The 21,006-nt window shown below is 42.4% G+C and overlaps 1 protein-coding gene and 1 non-coding gene across 9 annotated transcripts in view; one reads left to right on the top strand and one right to left on the bottom strand.

Annotated features, from left to right (window-relative positions):
• TEX14 (testis expressed 14, intercellular bridge forming factor) overlaps positions 1 to 21,006 on the top strand; it is a 36,805-nt gene that overhangs the window by 14,212 nt on the left and 1,587 nt on the right. For 2 of the 8 annotated variants that reach the window (XR_001559009.2, XM_015880905.2), the window contains exons 2-29: positions 2,220 to 2,334; positions 2,570 to 2,735; positions 2,928 to 3,064; positions 3,593 to 3,674; positions 4,050 to 4,180; positions 4,567 to 4,680; positions 5,040 to 5,163; positions 5,543 to 5,721; positions 6,073 to 6,224; positions 6,963 to 7,153; positions 7,379 to 7,529; positions 7,868 to 8,853; positions 9,454 to 9,560; positions 9,981 to 10,060; positions 10,621 to 10,887; positions 11,387 to 11,487; positions 11,808 to 11,975; positions 12,322 to 12,364; positions 13,038 to 13,128; positions 14,442 to 14,504; positions 14,989 to 15,116; positions 15,303 to 15,493; positions 16,544 to 16,595; positions 17,036 to 17,107; positions 17,910 to 17,987; positions 19,359 to 19,476; positions 19,676 to 19,789; positions 20,448 to 20,557. Coding sequence is in view for 7 of the 8 variants with exons in the window: in XM_015880905.2 (XP_015736391.1) it covers positions 2,220 to 2,334; positions 2,570 to 2,735; positions 2,928 to 3,064; positions 3,593 to 3,674; positions 4,050 to 4,180; positions 4,567 to 4,680; positions 5,040 to 5,163; positions 5,543 to 5,721; positions 6,073 to 6,224; positions 6,963 to 7,153; positions 7,379 to 7,529; positions 7,868 to 8,853; positions 9,454 to 9,560; positions 9,981 to 10,060; positions 10,621 to 10,887; positions 11,387 to 11,487; positions 11,808 to 11,975; positions 12,322 to 12,364; positions 13,038 to 13,128; positions 14,442 to 14,504; positions 14,989 to 15,116; positions 15,303 to 15,493; positions 16,544 to 16,595; positions 17,036 to 17,107; positions 17,910 to 17,987; positions 19,359 to 19,476; positions 19,676 to 19,789; positions 20,448 to 20,557 (4,311 nt within the window). In the remaining variant the exon portion in view is untranslated. The remainder of the gene's footprint in view (positions 1 to 2,219; positions 2,335 to 2,569; positions 2,736 to 2,927; positions 3,065 to 3,592; positions 3,675 to 4,049; positions 4,181 to 4,566; positions 4,681 to 5,039; positions 5,164 to 5,542; positions 5,722 to 6,072; positions 6,225 to 6,962; positions 7,154 to 7,378; positions 7,530 to 7,867; positions 8,854 to 9,453; positions 9,561 to 9,980; positions 10,061 to 10,620; positions 10,888 to 11,386; positions 11,488 to 11,807; positions 11,976 to 12,321; positions 12,365 to 13,037; positions 13,129 to 14,441; positions 14,505 to 14,988; positions 15,117 to 15,302; positions 15,494 to 16,543; positions 16,596 to 17,035; positions 17,108 to 17,909; positions 17,988 to 19,358; positions 19,477 to 19,675; positions 19,790 to 20,447; positions 20,558 to 21,006) is intronic. The other 6 variants (XM_015880906.2, XM_015880909.2, XM_015880907.2 and 3 more) reach the window with 6 other exon arrangements.
• Positions 1,017 to 1,229, bottom strand: LOC116654260. Its single transcript, XR_004309354.1, has one exon. It is a non-coding gene; the product is annotated as a small nucleolar RNA U3 (small nucleolar RNA).

The raw sequence follows: 21,006 nt of genomic DNA, 5'->3' as shown, positions 1-21,006 counted from the left end.
GTGCTGCTTGTGCGGGAGCCGCTCGTCATTGATGACCGTTCCCGTGCCACGAGTTGGCACTGGGAGGGAGAGAACACAGGCTGAGTGGGTTGTGCCTTAGTCGTGGTGAAAGAGCAGATGCAGTTGGGAATGGGAAGTGTGGCGGCACGGAGCTGTGTGCTCTGCTTCCTAGTACAGAACATGGAGCTGCACAGCAGCGCTCATTCACACTCCCAGCACTAACAACGTGGGGCAGTGGATCTCTGCTCTTGTGAGGCCCCATCTGGAGTACTGTGTCCAGGTGTGGAGCCCTCAGTACAAGACATGGAGATTTTGGAAAGGGTCCAGAGGAGGGACAGGAAGATGATCAGGGGGCTGGAGCACCTCCCCTATGAGGACAGGCTGAGGGAGTTGGGTTTGTTCAGCCTGGAGAAAGTTGCGGGGTGACCTCATTGCAGCCTTTCAATACCTGAAGGGAACCTATAACCAGGAGGGGAGTAAACTCTTGGAAAGGGCCGATAACAGCAGGGCAAGGCTAAATGGATTTAAGTTGAAAGAGGGAAGATTTAGGTTGGATGTCAGGGGGAAGTTCTTCACTAGGAGAGTGGTTAGGCCCTAGAACAGGCTGCCCAGGGAGGTTGTAGTCGATGCTCCGTCCTTGGAGGTGTTCAAGGCCAGGTTGGACGGGGCTCTGGGCAACCTGATCTAGTGTATGTGGGAGTTTGGTGGCCCAACAGGTACTGAAAGGCTGCAGTGAGGTCACCCCACAACCTTCTCTTCTCCAGGCTGAACAGGCCCAGCTCTCTCAGCCTGTCCCTGCCAGGCAGGGGGTTGAAGCTTCATGATCCTTGAGGTCCCTTCCAACCCGGGTAGTTCCGTGGCCGGTGAGTCTCACCTCTGTGCCTGGGAAGATGAGGGAACAGATCGTCCTGGACAACACGCTCTATCACATAAAGAATGAGCATGTGATCCGAGACGGCCAGCACGGCTTCACCAGGGGAACGTCATTCTGCTTTTGAACCGCGAATAACGCACAACCCACTCAGCCTGTGTTCTCTCCCTCCCAGTGCCAACTCGTGGCACGGGAACGGTCATCAATGACGAGCGGCTCCCGCACAAGCAGCACCGCCCGCCCGCTTCGCGCTCAGGAGAGAACACGCTGCTCCTCCTCGTGGCTTGTGACGCCGGACACTTTCGATCACACTCCTCTAGTTACCAACTACAGAAATGATCCCTGAAAGTATAGTCCTAACCCAGCACCCCCGGCACCAACCACCCCACCCACAACCACCGCCCCACAACTCACGGACGCCGCTCGCCCCGCCACACAGCCGCGCTCCAGGCCCGGCCCCGCCCCTCCCCGCACACACCCGCGCTCCCGCCGCTTCCCGCCACCCCCGGCCCCGCAACGGAACCCCGCAACAGCGGCGCGGGAACCTGGGGCGGGGACACGCCCCCTCATCTGCATATTCATCACACTCTCCACCAATCACGAGCGCCGCTCTCGGGATGGGGCGGGGAACGGAGCCAGCCGGGAGCGGGGGCTGCGCTGACAGCGAGCAGCTGCTCCACAACCCTGTGAGATAACGGGGACAGCCGGGATTAAAGCCGCCCCGAGAGCCGGGATGAGCCACAGGGCTGGGAAATGGCGCCGGGAGTGCGGGCAGGAGCCCGAGGATGGGCCCTGAACTGGGGGTTGGACGGGGGGACTCGCTGGAATTGCACAGGAATTAAAGAACAGAGGGACCCTGGCGACCGGTCACGAGTGGTGTCCCACTGGGGTCGGTGCTGGGACCTGTCCTCTTCTATATTGATGACCTGTATGAGGGCATTGAGTGCACCCTCAGTAAGTTCACAGGTGACACCAAATTGGCTGGGAGTGTGGATGTGCCTGAGGGCAGCGAGGCCCTGCAGAGGGATCTGGACAGGCTGCAGAGCTGGGCTGAAGACAATGGGATGAGGTTCAACAAGAACAAATGCTGGGTCTCCCTTGTGTGGGAGCCGCTTGTCATTGATGACCGTTCCCGTCCCACGAGTTGGGGCTGGGAGGGAGAGAACACAAGCTGAGTGGGTTGTGCCTTATATGAAGTGGTAAAAAACAGACCTTGAGATCGTCGTTGTTGGCTGTTCCCTGTATCTCAACAGGGGCACAACAGTCACTTTCCTTGTTAGCAATCCACTCATTGCTTTTTTCCTATAGGGGATCAATTCGCTCCCATTCAGCTCTGATTTCCTTGCAGGTGCTTCTGTTGATGCTGTCAATTCCCTGGGCCAGACCCCTCTTTTCACTGCCGCATTGCTGGGCCTTGGTAAGATAGTGGATGTGCTGTTGGATTATGGCTCGGACCCTAACCAGTTAAGTACACCAATATTTCTCTATTTAAATTGAAGCTAATAGTGAATCTGTTAGATTTTTTAGTCTGCATTATGCAAAGCTCCTCAAACTTAAGCAAATGCTTAATTTTCCTTGTGTTGTGGTACATGTTACTGCTTTGCTATACATAAACACTGTAGGTATGTGTTTTTTTCCCCTCAGCTGTTTGGTTGTGGGATGTCCTGGCTGTAACATTTCTGCTTCGTTGCTCCCCAGTCGCTGTTATGATGGAAGCACTCCAGTCCACGCAGCAGCTTTCTCAGGCAGTCAGTGGATTCTCAGCAAGTTACTGGATGAAGGAGGTGATCTGAGAGTGCACGATGAAGGTGGGAGAAATCCGCAGTGCTGGGCTATGTCAGCTGGGAAAGAAAGCAGTGCTCAGGTGGGTGTTGGTTGGAGTGTGTGTACGTCGAGTATGTGCTGGGCTCACATCTTAAAGTGAAGAAATTCCAGCCTTTCAGAGAGAAATAGGTGGCTTGTATGTGTTAGGACCATCACATGTACCTGTATGAGAGGAGGATGACAGCACCTTGGTTTTGAACTTCTCAAGTAACCTTTTCCCTTCCCCACCCAGATGCTGGAATTCATACAGCGCTGCACATTCCACATGCAGGCTGCCATTCAGAATTTTCCCTATGATCCAGTGAGAAAGATTTACTCATCTAAAGCACTGGTTTCCAGCCCATCCAGGTTTAGTGGCCTTGTTCAAGGGTAAGAATATATTCTCTTGTTTTCCTCCGTGTTATCATAAAAGAATCACACAGAATCATAGGGGTTGGAAGGGACCTCCAGAGATCATCAAGTCCAACCCCTCTGCCAAAGCAGGTTCCCTACACCAGGTAAAAGGAAACCCCAGGTCCCTTTCCTCTTTACAGTCAACCAGCCACTTATTTCTTGACCTTTTTGGCCACTGTTTCCAACCACTCATGAGCTTTTATCTCAGATGTTAGGAAGAATACATGCTAGTGAAGAAAAAGTGGTGCAGGGTGTCTATATATATATATATATATGTATGCACTACTGGCGTATATATGGTATATACAAATACCCATCATAACAGCCTACTTTTCAAGGTTTTACTTACTTGCACAATAGTTTGGGATTTCAGCATTTGCATTACACCTGCTGTGTGGGACCAGGCATGATGTTGGAAATATGTGGCTGCTGCTTTGTTTCTGTGCCCTTTCTTTGCCTCAACATATTAGTTACTCCTGTTGTTTGTGTGTTTTTGATACTTAGGAATGCTGACAGTCCTCTGGGTAGATTTCTGAAAGGTGGAGTTAATGCAGCTAAGAACATCTATAGCTTTGGATTTGGGAAGGTAAGATGCTATGGGTAATGTTTTTCTAATGATAATAGTATTTCTGTTATTTTTAGTTCTGTGTTCTTCACAGGAAAGCCCTGTGGGGGGGGAAAAAGCTGTAGAAATCTGATATTCAGACCTCTATTAATTAATTAGCCTTTCTGGAGGAAGCTGATATAGGACAAAGAATAAAACCTTTGCTGTGACTTTTTCTGCTTTCCTAATGTCATCTTCACCAGAAAGTTAAGCTTTAGACTAGATACCTTAAGATCTTATTGCAGTGCTTTGGTTAACGTTCCCATTGCAGTGATTGCTTCAAAGGTTTTGCTGAGTTTTGATAGATGTGACACTTCTGGAACGTTCCTTTTGGTTTATGTGCTGGTGTTGTTTCAGTTCTATCTTGCAGGCAGCAGCCATCTGGGGTACTTGGCATCTCTCCCTATCATTGGGGAAAAAGAAGTGGTTCAGGCAGATGATGAACCAACGTTTTCTTACCGTGTTGGACCATACATGATCATGACAAAGTGAGTGGCATCAAAGGGACTTCAGCCCTTTGTGTGCAGCTGTTACTATAAAGCAGCAAACTGTCAAACAGGTGCTTTGTTTGGATTGCTTTCATTGTGTGTTCTATACTATTCCACTGCTTTCTGTCACAATGTTTTTACTTTGCAGTCCACTGGTTGTCTTTAGACTCCTTTGGTATCTGTGGGTTGCTCTTGCTCCTTCCAGCACATAGGTGGTTATTCACTGATATCAGTGTTTCATTGTTGTTTCTATATACTATTGCCTGGGTGATCAAAATAAGGGCATTGTTTCTAACATCAGGAGTCTCACGAAGGTCTTTATAAGTGGTACTTATTAAAAAAAACCTTCTATAAAGAGCATATTGCAGATACTCTTCTCCTTGTAGCTTGATGTGGGGGAGCAGCAGAGTGACAGTGAAGGAACTCAGCTTTCAGCCCCATCAGAACTGTAGTAAGCTACGCTTAGCTGATCTTCTCATTGCAGAGCAGGAGCACAGTAGGTAAGAGGCAATGAATGTGCAGTGGCTGTCAGTGCTCCTGGGGTGTGTGAATGGGAGAAAGTGTGATTAACCTCAAGCTGTCAGGCTGAGTTTCTGGTTTCTCTCCAAATGAGAGATAAAGTATTTTTTTTCTTCTTCTATCTCTTCCTACTCCATTTCCTCCCCTATGTATAATACAGAAGAAATGCTTCACTGCATGTTTCATTCAAAGCTTACTTAGATTCCCCTAGAAGCAACAGTGTGTCTGTTTAGATGATAAGTTGAAAGGATTCATGTACTATTGTTTAAAAGACCTAGAAGGGCAGGACTGTCTCTTTTGATCTCAGATTCACTACAGCTTATTTCCTTTCCCTTTGCAGTAAACTCCGTCATCCCCATTTGCTGCAGTTGATGTCTGTTTGTCTGTCCAGTGATTTGGAGAAAACCCGTTTAGTGTATGAGAGGGTCAACTTCGGTTCTTTGTACAGCATCCTCCATGAAAGGGTAATTGGAATACTTGCTTCTTAAACAGTACTTGTTTGAGTGTCTGAATAGAAGCAGCTGTATTACTGCTGTAATATATACTGTAAGATACTGCAGGGCCTGCAGCTAAAGGCAGAAGCGTTGAAGAACAGATTGTGCTACAGGGTGAATTTTGACATAGTCAGTATCTCTTATCTTAATTACTGCTTAGTGTATTGGTATAGTTTGGTACCCAGAATGTTGTTCAGCAGGTGCACTTCATGTGATTTTTTTTTTTTAACTACTATGTTTCATTTTGCTTTCTTTGCCTCCTAACATACAACAGTGGTTTCTCACTACATCAGACTTCGAAGACCTTCAGTGCAAAATCAATGATAGTGTTGGTTTGGGTTTTTTTCAGCGTTCAGAATTCCCAGTGCTGCGCATGGAGACAATCCTGCACATTCTCCTTCAAATTAATGATGCTCTGCGTTTCCTGCACTCCCGTGGATTTATCCACCGTACAATTTCCTCCTATGCTATTCAGATTGTTTCTTCTGGTGAAGCAAAGCTATGCAACATGGAGTACATGATAGAGAGGTAGAGGATTGCCTTACTGTGGAAACATAAGGACAAAGTTAGTGCTAAATTGAAAGCGATTAGTAGATATCTAATCATCAAAAAGGATGTTCTTCTGCCTCTGAGTCAGGCAAAAGAATTATAGGAGAGAGACGTTCTCAGTTTTTGAGGGGCACTGTACATTTTATTGAGGTAAACTACTTTATACTTAGGTTTTTTTTCTTCTTTCCTGCGATGCAGTCTGATTAGGAAGGAAGTCAAAGATCAGTTAGACTTCACTGAGAGCAAAATTGGCAATAAACAACATTTTCCTTTCTGCATATTTCCATTGGAGCAAAAACACTTACTGACTTTTTTTTCCCTTTCATGTAGCAAGGATGGTGGAGAACACAGTGATCTGACCCGCATTCCTGTGCCAGCCCAGCTGTATAAATGGTGCTCTCCTGAAGTAATCCTTGAAAAGAGCGTCACAGTGAAATCAGATATTTATAGTTTCTGTACAGTGATGCAAGAAGCCTTGACAGGTATGTGTGTAGGCTTAGGCTTTTGTCAGCAGGGTAGCTCACTGAATGTTCTCAGAGCAGGCTGTTTATTTTCCCTATGTTGCTGCATAAAACCTTGCAGTTATTGTGCGTATAGAGCTAAGGTGGGGGAGAAACACTCCTGGCAAAAAGCAGATGTCGATGGCAGTGGCAAGGACTGTTGGAGACTTGTAAAGTGCACTGAAAAACTTTAAGTTGCTTAACTAAAGAATGAGATTGATGGCATGTATTACAGAGATAAAATCTTACGTGTGCTGTTTGGCTGTTTATCTCCTTTGTGCAAGGACAGCAAAGCATTCAGTTAATTATTTGCGGTGTATAAGATGAGCTTTTATAGATTTTCTCATATAGGGAAACTTCTAATATGTGTTGCCTCTGACTGTTTTGACAGTGGAGCAATTATCCTGAAAATTAAACCTAGAAGATGAGCTGGTTGGGAATGAACAATACAGAGCATGGGTTACTGTGTGACTGTCCTCTGCACAGCTCCCTGTATGGGTCTGTGTTTGACTAAGATAGAGAGGAGATGCCAGACTGGACTGAGTGCTGTTCTTATTTTAGTGAAATGTAGTAGTTTTACAAATAGTAATTAGATTTATATAGTTTTAATTATAAATTACAGGATGTGCAGACAGTAATAATCCTTTGATTCTTTTCACCCTCTCTCCGTTAACATTAAGATACAACTTGTGACATGAAGTGTCTGGTTGTGTATTGCAGAGACCCTTCCTTGGAATGGTATTGAAGACTCAGTAATTAAACAGCTCGTGATTTCAGGACAGCAGTTGGAAGCAGATGTCAGACTTCCTGTACCCTATTATGACATTGTAAAGTCAGGGCTTGAATCTAAACAGAAGAACCGCACCATGAACCTTCAGGACATTCAGTTCACACTGAAAAATGATTTAAAGGTGACTCGTAGAATTATGTCCTTTTTCTGGTTTTTGAATGGTGGTTTTATGTCCATTCGGATTTAAGTTGTTCTGCTTAAATCTACGTGGGAAGCTTTTTTTTTATGTGAAATCTGAACATTGAGCATCTTTCTTTGATGATGGTGGCCAACCACCTGAAAATAGAAGGTAGAGGCACTATGTTTCCAAATGTAGAAGTCTTTAATAGTGATTCTTGTGTTACAGGACTTGAGTAAGTCTCAGAGTTGTCATGCTGATGAAATGGCAAAAGCCCAGAGACCTGCTGTTTTTGCAGATATAAACATCTGTTTGTCGTCAACTTTCAGCTACCGGAAGAGAACACTGGAATTGAACAAAGGAGGGTCAACAGGGGCTGGTAAGTTTCTTTTAGCAAGGTGTTGTGTGTCCTTAACTTTGTGTGCTCCCCCAGTCCATGGAGATCTGATGTGGATAATTAAAGTGTGAGCATCTGGAGATTTTGTGACATAGTTTGAGAAAAGAAAGCATTTAGACTTGACTTCTAGTTAATAATTAATGTAAACTCAAGGCTCTTTGTCTGGTTAATAATTGGAATTCAGGCACACTGCTTTCAACAGAGGTGTTAAGTGCTGCTTATGTAATGTCTCAAAGGTGTCGATTCCTTAAAAGTATAAAATTATTGTGTCTGATGGACATCTGGAGCAATAGCTAAACCTTAACATCACATTTTTCCAGCCAGTTCTGCTGCCCCAAGGTGCCCTGCTTTTCCTGAAGAGAATAATACCTTAGTGGACATTGAGGCACCCACCAGTGTGCAGCTGGATGCACAGGAAAACACTGATGATGCAGCTTCTGAAACTCAGATGACCTGCAGTGTCAGTGATGTGGATGACAGCCTCTGTAGCTTTGAAATGAATGAAGTCTTTGCCAGTTGTCCTGACTTTCACGAAGGCTTCCTGAAAAAAGGAGCTGAATTAAATCGAACACAAGATGATAAAAAAAGGCAGCAAAAGGAAAAAGATGAGAATGTCCTTGGAGACATGTTCTTGTCCCCTGGGATGTACTGTGAGGAAAAGCCAGTTGATGAGGAAGGCGGCGTTTCAGAGTCAGTTGCAGAATACACTACAGAAGAGGAGGAAAGAAAAAGTGAGGCCTCTGACCTGAGCACACTGGCACAGGTGAGAGGTGATGCTGGCAGGAGGAGGAGTACTCTGCCCTCAAATGAACATCACATCAGTAAATGTGTCCTTGATTTGAAGATTGTTCAGAGCATGCTGCAGCAGGTGGCAGAGTCCCTGTCCAGAACAGAGAAGAACCTGGACAAATTAGAGGCAGCTGAAAAGCAAAAGAAGCTTCTGCAGGAGGTTGGGAACAGTCGGCTCTCTAAGCAAGTTTTTCACAACACACCCTGTAACAGATCTGATAGTATTTATCAAAATACCAATAGCCCTTTTTCTGCAGCTAACACTTCTTTATGGAAGGCAGAAGGTCCGCCATCAAGGGATTATATTCCACCTCTGGTGACGTGCCATTCACAAGGAGCTCTGTGTGGAGATAGTTTCCAGTCTGTTTCAAATGTGACAGAAGAAATGTGGGCAGTTCAGAATGAAAAGTGGAAGTGCTTCCATCAGAGGAGTGAGAGTAAAAATGAAAACAGCCAGCATGATCTCAGCTTTAGGGAGTTGAAAAGCCTCGATGATCAAGTGGACCTGGACCACGAGGTAGAACTTGGAGCAGGTTTATGGTAAAGGGATGTGGTTATGAATGGTGTTCAAGAAGAGGGAAGAGATAGATAGATAGATAGATAGATAGATAGATAGATAGATAGATAGATAGATAGATAGATAGATAGATAGATGTGTAACGGTGGCTGAGGAGGGAATAAAATCTTGTGTTAAAATGGGAAAGTGTGAGGGCTTGTTTTTTGTTTGGTTTTCTTTTGGTATGCTTTTATTGAAGGAGATACAAGCATATAAGCTGTCACTTCATAAAGACTTTTAGATCATTTTCATTATTAAGAATAAACAGTTGATATGCTTAGCAAAAAAAGAAGGAGAAATCTGTGTTGTCTGCTATAGGACTAATCTTGGGTCATTTAAGTGTACTCATTGCCATAGGAACCAGATGTTAGGACAGTCTGCCTACATATGTATGAAAGCTGGTATAAATCCAGAGGAGAGTATTTGCTAGGCTAAAGGCTAAAATTACTGTCCTTTCAAAACATAGGGAATGAAGTTTGTCTTGTCCAGTTTTTAGTATATCTCATAGACAGTAATGGAGTGCCCAGTGTGCTGAATCACGGCTTGTTGGACTCATTTCAGCATTTACTCCCACGTGTATCTGCTAGATGGGAAAATAAGTTCAACTTTCGGTATCAGAGAGGGAGCAGATCACATTCTGCTGCAAGTGGAAGCAAAGAAGAGAGGTGGTGAGTTTTGATTGTGTTCACAAAAATTAACTGTAGTAGATTCATCTTGCCACAGCCACAACCCTAACCCTGGAGTGGATACATCCAGGATTGAAGATGGCAAAAGCCTTCTGTCCTATTAGGACTGTTCTGTGATTCACTGTCAGCTGCAGGGCTGAGAAGGTAACTGCTGCAACTGGGCAAGCACTTCTAAAAATGATGTTCAAATTGCAAATGCTTTGCTGTTGGAGGTCAGCATTATGGAAGTGTGACCATGCTTAAGGAGAGTAATCTAATATTGAAGTTAGTAGTAAGGGTTCTTCTCTCTGTACACAGCCTCATTCAGTTCTCAGTAGGAACACTGTAGCTTTCACAGGTGTAGGACTCAGCCCTACCTTAGGGGGACAAAAACCTGTCATGTCTTATTATGGTTTATTACAGTTGCTATCCAAAACTAGCACCTGAAATTCACAGGACGAAAAAAAATGGGGAGAGAATGATGATGCAACCAGAATGGACAAGTAAGTAAATCAGTGTTAACTCAGCATTCATGGCAGCAAACTTTAATGCAGTGGAGTGCATTAAAACTTAATACATTTTTGTCGTCTAAGAAAGGTCTGTTGGCCTTGATTGCTGTTGCTCTGTGAGTCTGTTTTTGGAGGAAAAAAGCAAATGAGTAGAATCCTGTGTCTTACACACTGGAAAGATGGAGTAATCACAACCACACTAATACAGTTGGATTATAAAGCTTGAAGAATATATGTCTCTTTTTAGAAGGATGTAAGGGTAGGAGAACATGAGTTTAGAATGGGTAACATAGCAATGGCCAGTGGATGGCAGTACAGAATGAATAATAGAGAATGCAAACTAACAGAGATTGCTCATAAAAAGAGGCTTATCTATATGGTTTATGCAGGTTGTAAACTTAAATAGAAGGAAGCTTCCAGCTCTTTTCACTATAAAGGAACGCACAGGCTGTAACTTCAGCATTTTCAAGTATGCAGACACAGAGAAACACAGGGAAAGGTTTCAGAGTCCAGACTGTGTTGTGTGAGCTGCTAACTTTGTTCTTTTTGTGTAGCTGAAGTAAGGCAAATGGCTAGAAAAGTGGCCTCAGGACGACTAGAACTGATTGCTCCACATCTAGCCAGTGACTGTACGTCTGAAAGTGAAGTGGAGAGTATTAAGGAAGCATTTCAACATGTCACAAGTAGAGCCCAAAAAGGTCAAGACCAACACAGGTATAGATGGTATAGAAGGGACAGTGCTGAGCCCTGGAATGTGGACTGTGAGGATGAATCTGAATCTGAGGAGAGTGATCTGGACTCTCTATTCAGAAGTTCTGAAGGTAAGACTGAAAAAAAGATTTTCTCTTTTTCCCATCAGATTTCAGCTTCTGTGATTTTTGTTAGAACAGTTGGCCATTTCTCTTCCAGAGTCATTCCCCAAAAGCAAAGCCAAGTGGCTCAGTCAGTGGTGAATGCAACCTACACTTGAATATTGCACATTAATAGATGGATGAAATGTTCAGTGAGCTTGGAGACCATTCATGATCATTGATGACCACATACCAGCATGTGAGAGCTGAAGCTTTTAAATCTTTGAATATGCTCTCACTCTTATTTCTTTCTATTGGATTGCTACCAATTTTCTGCTTTACCAGCAGTATTGGACAGTGCTTCTGTAATGGTTATGGATAAAGGAATAAGGAAAACTTTGCCTGTTTTGATTAATGTCTTTTAACTTATTTCTTCATATTTTTTTGAGACAGTGCAGTTTTATTCCATCAGACCACTCATTTCCTATTATTCTTGCCCTAATTGTTGTATTCTATTCTGACATTCTAGGGGGAAGTTGCCAGTCATCATTGCAAGATGAACAGGCAGAATCTGGACCATCTAATCATAAGAATTTAGTCATTTCTCAACAAATTGAAATTGTCTCTAGGGTATGTATAAGTGTTCCAACAAATCTGCTTGCTGCTATTCACCTGTAAAACAGTTTAGAACAGTCTCCTGATGTTCCTCACCAAGCTAATGAGGCAGCCATCTTTTCAGTTCTGATCTGACCAGCAGTCATCCCAACTTTTTTGTTCTTTTCTTTCCTCTTCTATGAGCTGTCAGAGTAACAGAAAGAGTAGGAATGAGGTTGAAATGCATAATGATCAAATTATGTATCATAGCATTCAATGCAGTTTGACATTATGGACTAAAATGTATATTCAATAGAGAGTGGAGACAGCATCTTACATGCTAGTGTCTTTCACAGGGGCATTCAAGAGAATTACCTTGTTCCTTAAATTCATATCCCAGTGAGTCTGAAGAATTCCTGACTCCAGATGATTATTTCCTTCCTCCTGCTGTTCAGGAACGCTCAGAACTAAAGGTAGAAGACACAGACACAGCAGGAACGAGGTCTGTGTCACCAAAGTTGGATGTAAGTTGAATTGCATGTGATTTATCTTACGCTCCCATTTAATTTGAAGAAGTGCTGTAGAAAATGTGAGAGTAAGTTTTTTGTTGTCTCCTGAAGGAATATCTACAAGTGAAAATGGACCTAAAAGTCAGAAAATTCTGACCTTGGTCCTTGCTGTTTGCTGGTGAGCTCTTGAAAAGCTCTCTCCATTCTACTTATAGTGAACATCATCCTGTGAGTCGTCCTACTTGTTGCAGCTTCCCAGTGAGAAGTTGCATTTGTTTCCTTGTGCTCCCTGCTCTAGACCTCAAATCCTGGAGGCAGATCAGCAGGCACTCATGTTTTGTTCTTTTCTTCTTTTTAACAGAAACAGATGCCTGAAGGTGCAGGATCAGGTATTCAGGTATCAGGTAAATTTGCTCTTCAGAAGTCAGAGAGACCAAATCTTGTTGCAGTCATTTTTTGTCAGCAGCATTCCTGTTAGAAAGGTGAAGCTGGGTTGCTTGGGGTCATTTGGAGTCTTCTGTTTGTTACACTGAGAGCTCAGAATGCTCAGGATTTTGGAAGATGGAATTTGGACCTTGCAGTCACTGAAATATCACTTAATGCAATGATTATGTTCTTGCTGTTTGATGAAGCAAGCAGGCAAATCCTACTCTTTGTTTTATACCTCAAGGCTAAGTTTATTGTTTTCATGCAACATGCTGTGGTGCTGGGAAATGAATTCGAGCTGTATTCACACATTAATATTGTTAAAAGTATCTTGAGCATAAAAGCTTTAAGAGCTGACATTCTGTGTGCAGAGTAATGTAGGGATCATCTTTGTTTCTCCAGGCTGCTGCTTGTCTTAGCTCAAACGTGTAAATGTTGTGATATTCCCTGGTGCTTTAGTGGTTGACTGTCTGGCAGCTGTGGTATGTTTATGAAAATGCATCTTTAAAACACATTTGTCTCTTGACAACAACAAAGGTCAGAAGAGCTAAAAAATTTAATAAAGCTGCAATTTCCTGTTCAATGAGTTGTGTCACTTTCCTTTGTACTTGCAAAACCCAATAACTGGGAACATTTGTTATTTGTATTCAGGAGGAAAAATATTATTCTGCGGCACAGCAGCACAGAACTCTGGCAATAACACACGAGGAGTGAATCAGCTTAGCCATATGCCTGTAGCCAGGTAGACAGACTTATTTTCATTGTTACTCCAAGCATAAATTGGGTTATAAAGTCTGCTCTCTTAACTAAATCTGCTTAAATATCTAATATTCAAATAGGGTGTTTTTAATCATCATCTACACAACGTAGTTCATTGCCAAAATATAATAAAAGGGCTTTCATGAGTCTCGTGGGGTTTCGTTTTTTCACTGTGTTCACTCTGTTTCTTTTTGTTTGCTTGCTTAATGAAGGAGTAAAATAGGAAAAGTAAATCATGTATATAACAAATTCTTTTACACTCACGCAGTTTTAAACAGAGCAAAGATAATTCACATTATGGCTTCTGTCATCTGTTTTAATTTTGTTCTGCTGTGGTTTCAGAGCTCGAGTGGCATGGAGATGATGTGCCTTTTTCCCTTGTCTGGGAAGGGTCTGATGCAAGTACGCTCACTGCATCTTGCCTGCAGATAACATTAGCCTGTGCTGGGGGACTTGCAGTCTCACTTGTCAAGCATTGAGGTTTTTCTGTCCATTACTCCTGTAAATGTTGTATTCCAGCAGTATGCAGAGATGTCCACCAGAATCACCGCTCCGTGCTGCAAGGAGTGCTGTCCCTTAAAAAGAAACAGTCCTCCCCCTGAAGGCCTTTCAGCGGTGGTTTTTGGGCTTCTTAAAAGCTTGTAGCCTCCTTGTAGTCAGCTTGCCTTGTGTTCCCCCAGTTTGCAGCTGCTCTGTTCCTCAGGAGTGTGGGTTGACAATTGCTTTTACTGTCTGTCAGTATTTGTACTCTCTCCTCTTCAAAGAAGGAAATGAATGACCAGTATCTAAGGTTGTAGGTAGGTAGCAAGAATATAAATAATTGGCCTAAAGGTAAAAGGTAATGGTTCCCAGTTGCTCTATCACTTAGGAACTGAGCGTTGGCCATCAAAACCCGGACCTTTTGCTCTCTTACCATCAGACTGATGCCTCTTTGACCCTGAATGGGTTCGTTACAGTTTGAGAGAACAGATTATAATGTTGACTAACCAAATGAAGATAAAGCAGCGTAGAGATGTATGTTTGCAGATGTGAATTTCACTTTCAGTCTGCTTTGAAAGCAATATATGCCATGTAGGTTTTTTTTCTATTTACTGGATGCAGTGTGCTTAAAGTAATGTCTTTCTCCTAGCTTTCTTTCTCTGATATCTAAGGTTTTAAGCAAAAAGTTTGTATGAGCTGCAGCCTGCCTCAGGGTGAAGGTCATCCTTTAAACTTCTCAGAAGAAACAAAATACATTTATTTTCCTAATTTTTCTGAGAAGATCAATGACAGTGACCTTCTCTTCCCTTATTCCAGTACTGAAGCAGCACAAGAAATGATATCAACTGAGCTGCAGGAAGACTCCAAAGAAAAAGACATGTAAGAGCCACAGCATTCTATGCTGAAACTGCTGCAAATTGGCTTTTGCCACTGTAGAAGTTCAGTGTTGATGTGTAGCAGGAAGGTGTGACAAACTGGGAGCTGGAAGACTGGAATGCTGGAAGAAGTTGGGAGATGGATGTGGAAGGGCCATCGTGTAGTTGTCCTTAGCGTAGTTCAGAATACTTTCATATTTACAAGTAATTAAATCAGTGTAACAAGTAATTAACCCAGTGTAATTTGCATGTACCTCTTTATGTTAGCGTTGTGATTCCTTGGTTCTTTCATGCATGTTACAAAGACAAAATAAAATCACTGTTAGTCTGTAGTTAAATAAATTGCATATCAAAGCAATTGTCTTCTCTAAGACTGGACAGGACTGAACAAAAGTGAAACATAAAGAACCTGAAAATAGCACCGTTTAGTGGTTTACAAGTAAAAGAACTGGCTGTAGTAACTGACAGAGTGTTTTTCCATACTTCAGATCAGTGACAGATATTCAGGATTTGTCAAGTATTCCCTGTAAGGAAGAGAACTACTACGGGGATATCAACTGTAAAACGCCTGGAGTGAGTCGTGCACCACCAAGTGTCAGCACTCCCATCAGCGCAGGTAACTGCAGAACAGGGGAGTAGGGGACAAGTTAATTGCTTGAGCATTTTATGCCAGGAGCCAGGCCTTTCTGCCAAGTAAAAACTATTTGTATGGATCACAACATCTCTACTCGTGTAGCACCAATGCAGAAATGTCATTTTCTAGCTTTGCTGCCGTCTTTTTCTTTTTTCCTTTTAATGCTAGAGGAAAAAATGCCAGTAGCCTTTGAGAAACACAGATGCTGCCATGAAGTAGTTCTGGATTCTTCCTCGTGTGTTTGTCAAGAGGTTTCCTCTGCAGTGTCCAGGACGTTCAACACAGCCTATGAAGAGGAAAGGAGCACTGAAGTTTTCTCTGCCTCTCCAGGTGTTTGTTCCTCTGGATTGAATGAGCCTGTAAGTCCAGGAAATGAAACAAATTGCACTTAACTCAGTGTAAACATTGACCAGCATCAAAGTGGCCTTATCTGGTGATAAAGAATTGCTGCTTCTCAGCATTAGATCCAGTGATCTTGCAATACCAAAGCAATGCAAATTGGCAAAATTATGAGGTAGAAAAGACTGGTTTTATTGGAGGAGGGAGTTGGCACAGTGTTCTTCTGGTGTGTCAGCAGCTGGTGGCTTACCAGAACCATTCAGAATTCACAACTGAACTGTGCATTATGTGCACTGAAGGTGTGGTGTAGCCACAGCGTTATCTTAACTGTCTTTCCAGTCAGCTTATATATAAAACAGTTGCCTGTTAGTATGTTTTTCTTATTCTGTGATGGAGTTGTCGTTTAGTTATTAAATTAGCATTTGTTCAGCCAGAACAGTAGTGACTGCGTTCAGTGTCATCAGGTCAGCTCTGTGTTTTTGGGCTTGCATAGAAAACTGTTGAAATTCATTAAGCCCATTAGCATCTCATTGTGCCTTGACTGGTTATACAGACAATTGATTGTGTTGCTACTTTGTCTAGAATTGGCTTCTAGGATCCAAGTGCCTCAAGTAGCTGCTTCCGTTTTGAAGTCTGTGAAGTCTGGCCTTTGATTACAAATCTCAGATTTTTAGGGGGTTCTTTTGGTAAATGAATGTATGTGGCTTCAATAAGTAAAGATTCCAAACAGAATGAGAAAATAGGAGTTATCAGAACTGTCTTTCCAGAGAACTGCTGTCCAACTTCCCATACAGAACATCAAACTAAATGAATGTTGTGTAGCTGACCATATCTTCATGACTAGCAAAAAGATGAGGAAAAAGCAGCCTAAGCAGAATTTCTGACATGTCTGGCTTGCCTGAATGCTTTCTATTTTGTCATCTTCTGAAATAACTGCAAAGCTTATTTAGAAATTTAAATAAGAGTTTATTTAATATCTTATCCCATTTTTGACTTGGTATGTTAAGGTGGTAGTTGGGGAGCAGCAGTTCTTCAGTTTACCTTGTGTTCCATTCTGTATGGTCCTACAGGATGGATTGTCAGTTGTTGCTTCATCCTCGAGAAGCACCAGGAAGGCACCTGGTAAGTCTTTCAACCCACCCCCAGCCCAAATAGAGTGATCAGTAAATGGATAAATGGATTTGAAAGGAGTTTTGTAGAATTTCTTTTATTTCTGGGCATTTCTTTTTGTAAGGGTAACTCAGTTGTGTATTGCTAGTGACTGTGACATAAGGAATCATGTGGCTGCCCTTGCAGGCTAAGAACTGTGACCTTTAATCTGACCTTTTATTGGCTTAAAATCAGCAATGCAAAATTGAGAACTGCATGTGCAAGTCCAGCTCCGAATAATTTTTCCTTTCTGATAGTACTTAAAGATATTTGATAAAGTGTGAATGAGCTGGGCTTGTGAAGGTTGATAAATGAAATGTGTCAGCAAGATGCTGTCACAGTCTGAGTTTATATCTCAGTGATTAAGAATTAATCACTGCTAATTAACTTTCCCACTGCCCCCCCCATTTCAGTGCTCGCTCAGGCACCTATCCACCTCCTGGATGAGCTCCCTGCACCAGCCCAAGAGCTGCTGGATGAAATTGGTAAGAGTCACTTCACCCAAAATGATACAAGATGTGCCAGCTGCGTTTTAAAGCCAAGGACAGTCCTTCAGTACACAATCACGATTTTTCCTCAAATCATTCTCTACTAAAATATACAAGAGCTTCCAAATCAGTTGCAGTCAGGTCATGATAAGAAAAGGAAGTTAGGCATCAACAGCTTAAACAACCCTCGGTTATTTTTGTCCTTGAAGCTTCTGCATCTCACATAATGGTTAGTTGCTGTTGCTGACTGCAGCTTGATTGTTGAGTACAGATGTAATTAAGCACTGGAACAAATTTTGTGTAGATTGAAGTTTTCAAAGGTGTCATGGAGCTACGTGTGTTGTTCATTAAAACCAATGCAGATGAGGGAGCTGCATCCCTTAGGTATTTTTGCAGAGCTTAGCTTCAATGATTTACATTTATTGTTGTAGTCACATATTTTTACAGTGTTGTCTGGAGATGTAACAAAAAGGGTTTTTTTTTTGGTGTAAATTACAGGAAAGAATTTCATTGATTGATTTATTTTGCAGCCATAAACTCTTCCTAAGCAAACATAAGGATAATTAAATGTGCATAGATCCTATGCTCTTTTGAAAAGGAGGCACCTGGGCAATTCTGATCCTTTTATTTCCTCCTTTAGCAAAACAAGAACGTGTAGAGACTGTCATCAAGTAAATAAATAATGATCAGAGGCAGTTTATAACATCAATAGACAAAGTAATTCTAATCTGTGTTTGGGTGGATAAAGACAAGTGGTTTGTCAGGTTGTATAGAAGTAAGGAAATGTTGTTTCTAACAGAGTGTTTAAAGCAGCAAGATTCCAATGCTCGAGACTTCATGGAAGAGGGATTGTGTGACTGCAGAGTGCAAAGGAATGGTTAGTAAGAGCCCTAAAGTGAATACTATGGATTAACAAATAACTTCTGTGTTACTGCAGAACTACTTGAATACTTGTCATGGCATATCCAGATTTTAAGATTATTTTATGAATTGTAGCTGTTTTGGAAAATGCATCAGATACTTGGAAGGATCTCCCTTTGCTCAGTAAGACCATATTGGCTGTTTGCACAAACAGTGCCTCCTCCACCAGTGTTCAGTGGCTTTCTCTGTGCAATCACCTCTTGAGTTCTGATATGGGAGGCTTGAGATCTGAACTATCAGAATTAATCCACTTTTGTTACATCACTGTAATACATGCTGTGTTCAAACGTAGGTGATGAAACACACAAAGGTGGTGGTGATGTGCAGCTGATGTAAGATGCTCCATTGAAAGCAGCCAGCGCACACCAACTGCTTATGCTCCTGATTCACCGTAATGAAATAATGCCTGTGGTCTTACGGCATAAGGAAATAGCATCTGTTGGGATAATCAGTGTTGTGTTTCCTGTTCTGTTACAAAGGTACCAAAGATAGTGGTGCATGTTGCTTCTGAAACGGCATGTAGTAGTGGGAATCATTTTTAGGTGTAGTAATGTCAGAAAACCTCAGTCTTTACACTGTGCATTTGTTTCTAATGAGTCAGAAAGTTGGCTCAATAGTTTGGTCACTTGAGAATGGTACTTGTTTGTGTTATCCTCCAGCTTGGTTGGGTCTGCTCCCATGTAAAATGGTTACCCAAAGGGTAGAAGCTACTGGGACTTTATTCATAGGAGTTCCCTGGTTTTAGGTGGCAAAGAATTACTCGCTCTTCAATCACAGAGGTTTTGTTGTATTTGCATAAAGTACAGCTATTTCAGACTCCATTTTTGTGACAGCCCACTGCTTCCTGCTTATCGTAGCTTAGCAGAAGGTGGCTGAATATATTCACATGCTGTAGAGAACAGAACTTAGTGAGATAAGTACGGGGAGTTGAGAATATCATAGGATTTTGCTAAATAGGGTAACAAAGCTAACATCCACAGGTTTTCTTTTGATTTTTCTTCCGTATCTAGGATTGTAAGGGGGAAGATTAAAGATTAATTTCCACATGCATTTTTCATTTAAGTATGAAGCAAAATGTTCGCTCTTGCAAGCCTAAAATATGCACTGCCATCAAATGCTTGTATACATTATGCTTGTATACATCTTGCTGTTGGCCATCTATCACTGTAAATAATTTGGATTTCCTTAGTTGGTGGAAGATCAGATGGCTGAGGGAGGAGTAGCTCAACAGCAGACAACTGCAGGTTTCCTGAGCATAGTAAATAAAACCAGTTTATTTACTGTTTTTCTTTCATCCCTTTGACTTTAAAATCTTTTCTGTGAGCAGATTCTGGTCAAATTAGAATGGAAAGCACAGAGACGAAAAAAGAAATGGAGATAAAGGAGGAGTGTGATTGTGGTGTGCAGTCTATGGAGACATTTAATCTAGCAGAGGAAACAGAAAGGTATGAAAAACACAAGGATGATAACAGCGTACATCATTTTGAATTGCAGAGATATAGAATAATGGTTTCAATGTATCATTAACAGGATCCAGTGCTTGTAGTAAATCAGCTGTTGTAAGAACTGTGATCATTTGGACTGTTTTCTTTGAAAAGGTGTAGTATTAAACATAGCAGCATGCATTTAAACTCTCTTATTCAGCAGGGCTCACTCCACTCTTGATGACGCTTTAGAAAGAATGCTCTGTGCTGTTCCTGCAGATGAGCAAGTTCAAGAACAAGAAGAAGATGAGGAAATTCAGGGCTATGCTCTTGGGTTAGCTGATAATTGCTACATTATTCATAACTTTGTCTTGTTTATGTTCTGTGTTCAGACCTGTGTTGGACTTGTCAGAAAATGGGCTGTTGCTCTTTAGGCAGTAAAGCGTCGAGGAAGCCTGCTTGGAGGCATCCATCAGAACTGTCAGTACTAAATTGAGAGAGAAAAGGGTATTTTTGTTAAGATAATTTCCTGTAAGTGGAAAGCAGCCATTTCCAATCGGCCTGGAAGGCAGCGCGTCTTACTATGCAACACAAGATAGTCTGATGTTCAGGATCAGGATTTATTTATTTTTAAGGCAAGTCTCAGGGTAACCAGGAGAGTCTCCCTGATAGGGCAGTGTGATTGCTGCAGTCTGTTTTCATATCTTTATATGCGTCTGTATTCATAAATGGCTCAGTCCAAAGCCCATTCTCACTCACAGTCAAACCACGTTTGTGTAATCACTGGAGCCTGATTATGGATGTAAAGGTAAAACACACGTGCAGATTTAGTGGGAAGGGATTATTTTAAGGTTGGGTGGGGTCAGATGCCCATTGCAGCCCAGGGCAAAAGTAAAAAAGCATCTTTCATCTCCATTGGCTTTTCTTTTAGTACTCTGTATTCATCCTCTCTAAAAGAAAATGAGATGATATGTAAATCTCTGTCATTTAAGGGCTGCAAGCCTGAGAGATCCTCGAGATGTTGGAAGAAAGAAGAAAGTAGAGGAAGGTGGAGCCAGGGCACGAAGCAGTGGGGCAGATGGCTGCGCTGGGAGTTCAGAAGGTCCTTTTCATCTGTAAAGCTGCTGGGTGCTGTACTGGACAGTGTCTCATTTATTATGTTCTTAGCATTGAATTTGTCAAGCACACACAGTGTAGTGTTTTGCTTTTCCTCATTTGTTCCATCTGGCTATTGCTTCTACCCCATGATTTTGAAAGAGAGGAAGCTGCTGCAGGCTTGAGCTCTGCAGAGATGCTTAGAAACTTTTGTTTTTTAAATCAGTTTAGACTGACAGTGCTCTGGAATGCTTGCAGAAATGTATGTATGTCTGGTTGTGAGAGTGCAGTTTCCTCTACTGACCTCTCCAGAGCAATGAAGGACAGTTCACATTACTGCACCTGTGTCCCATTTAGTCCTCAGCCTGCCTGGTTTAGGCATCTAAAGACTTCACATTGTGAGCACTTTGGTCTGCTAGCACCCTCATTTGGTATGTACCTTTGTGGCATGTGCCA

Source organism: Coturnix japonica, chromosome 19 (genome assembly GCF_001577835.2).
Source record: "Coturnix japonica isolate 7356 chromosome 19, Coturnix japonica 2.1, whole genome shotgun sequence".
NCBI lineage: Eukaryota > Metazoa > Chordata > Aves > Galliformes > Phasianidae > Coturnix > Coturnix japonica.
Note: the sequence above shows the minus strand (reverse complement) of the source record. Positions and strands in the feature narration are given on the sequence as shown.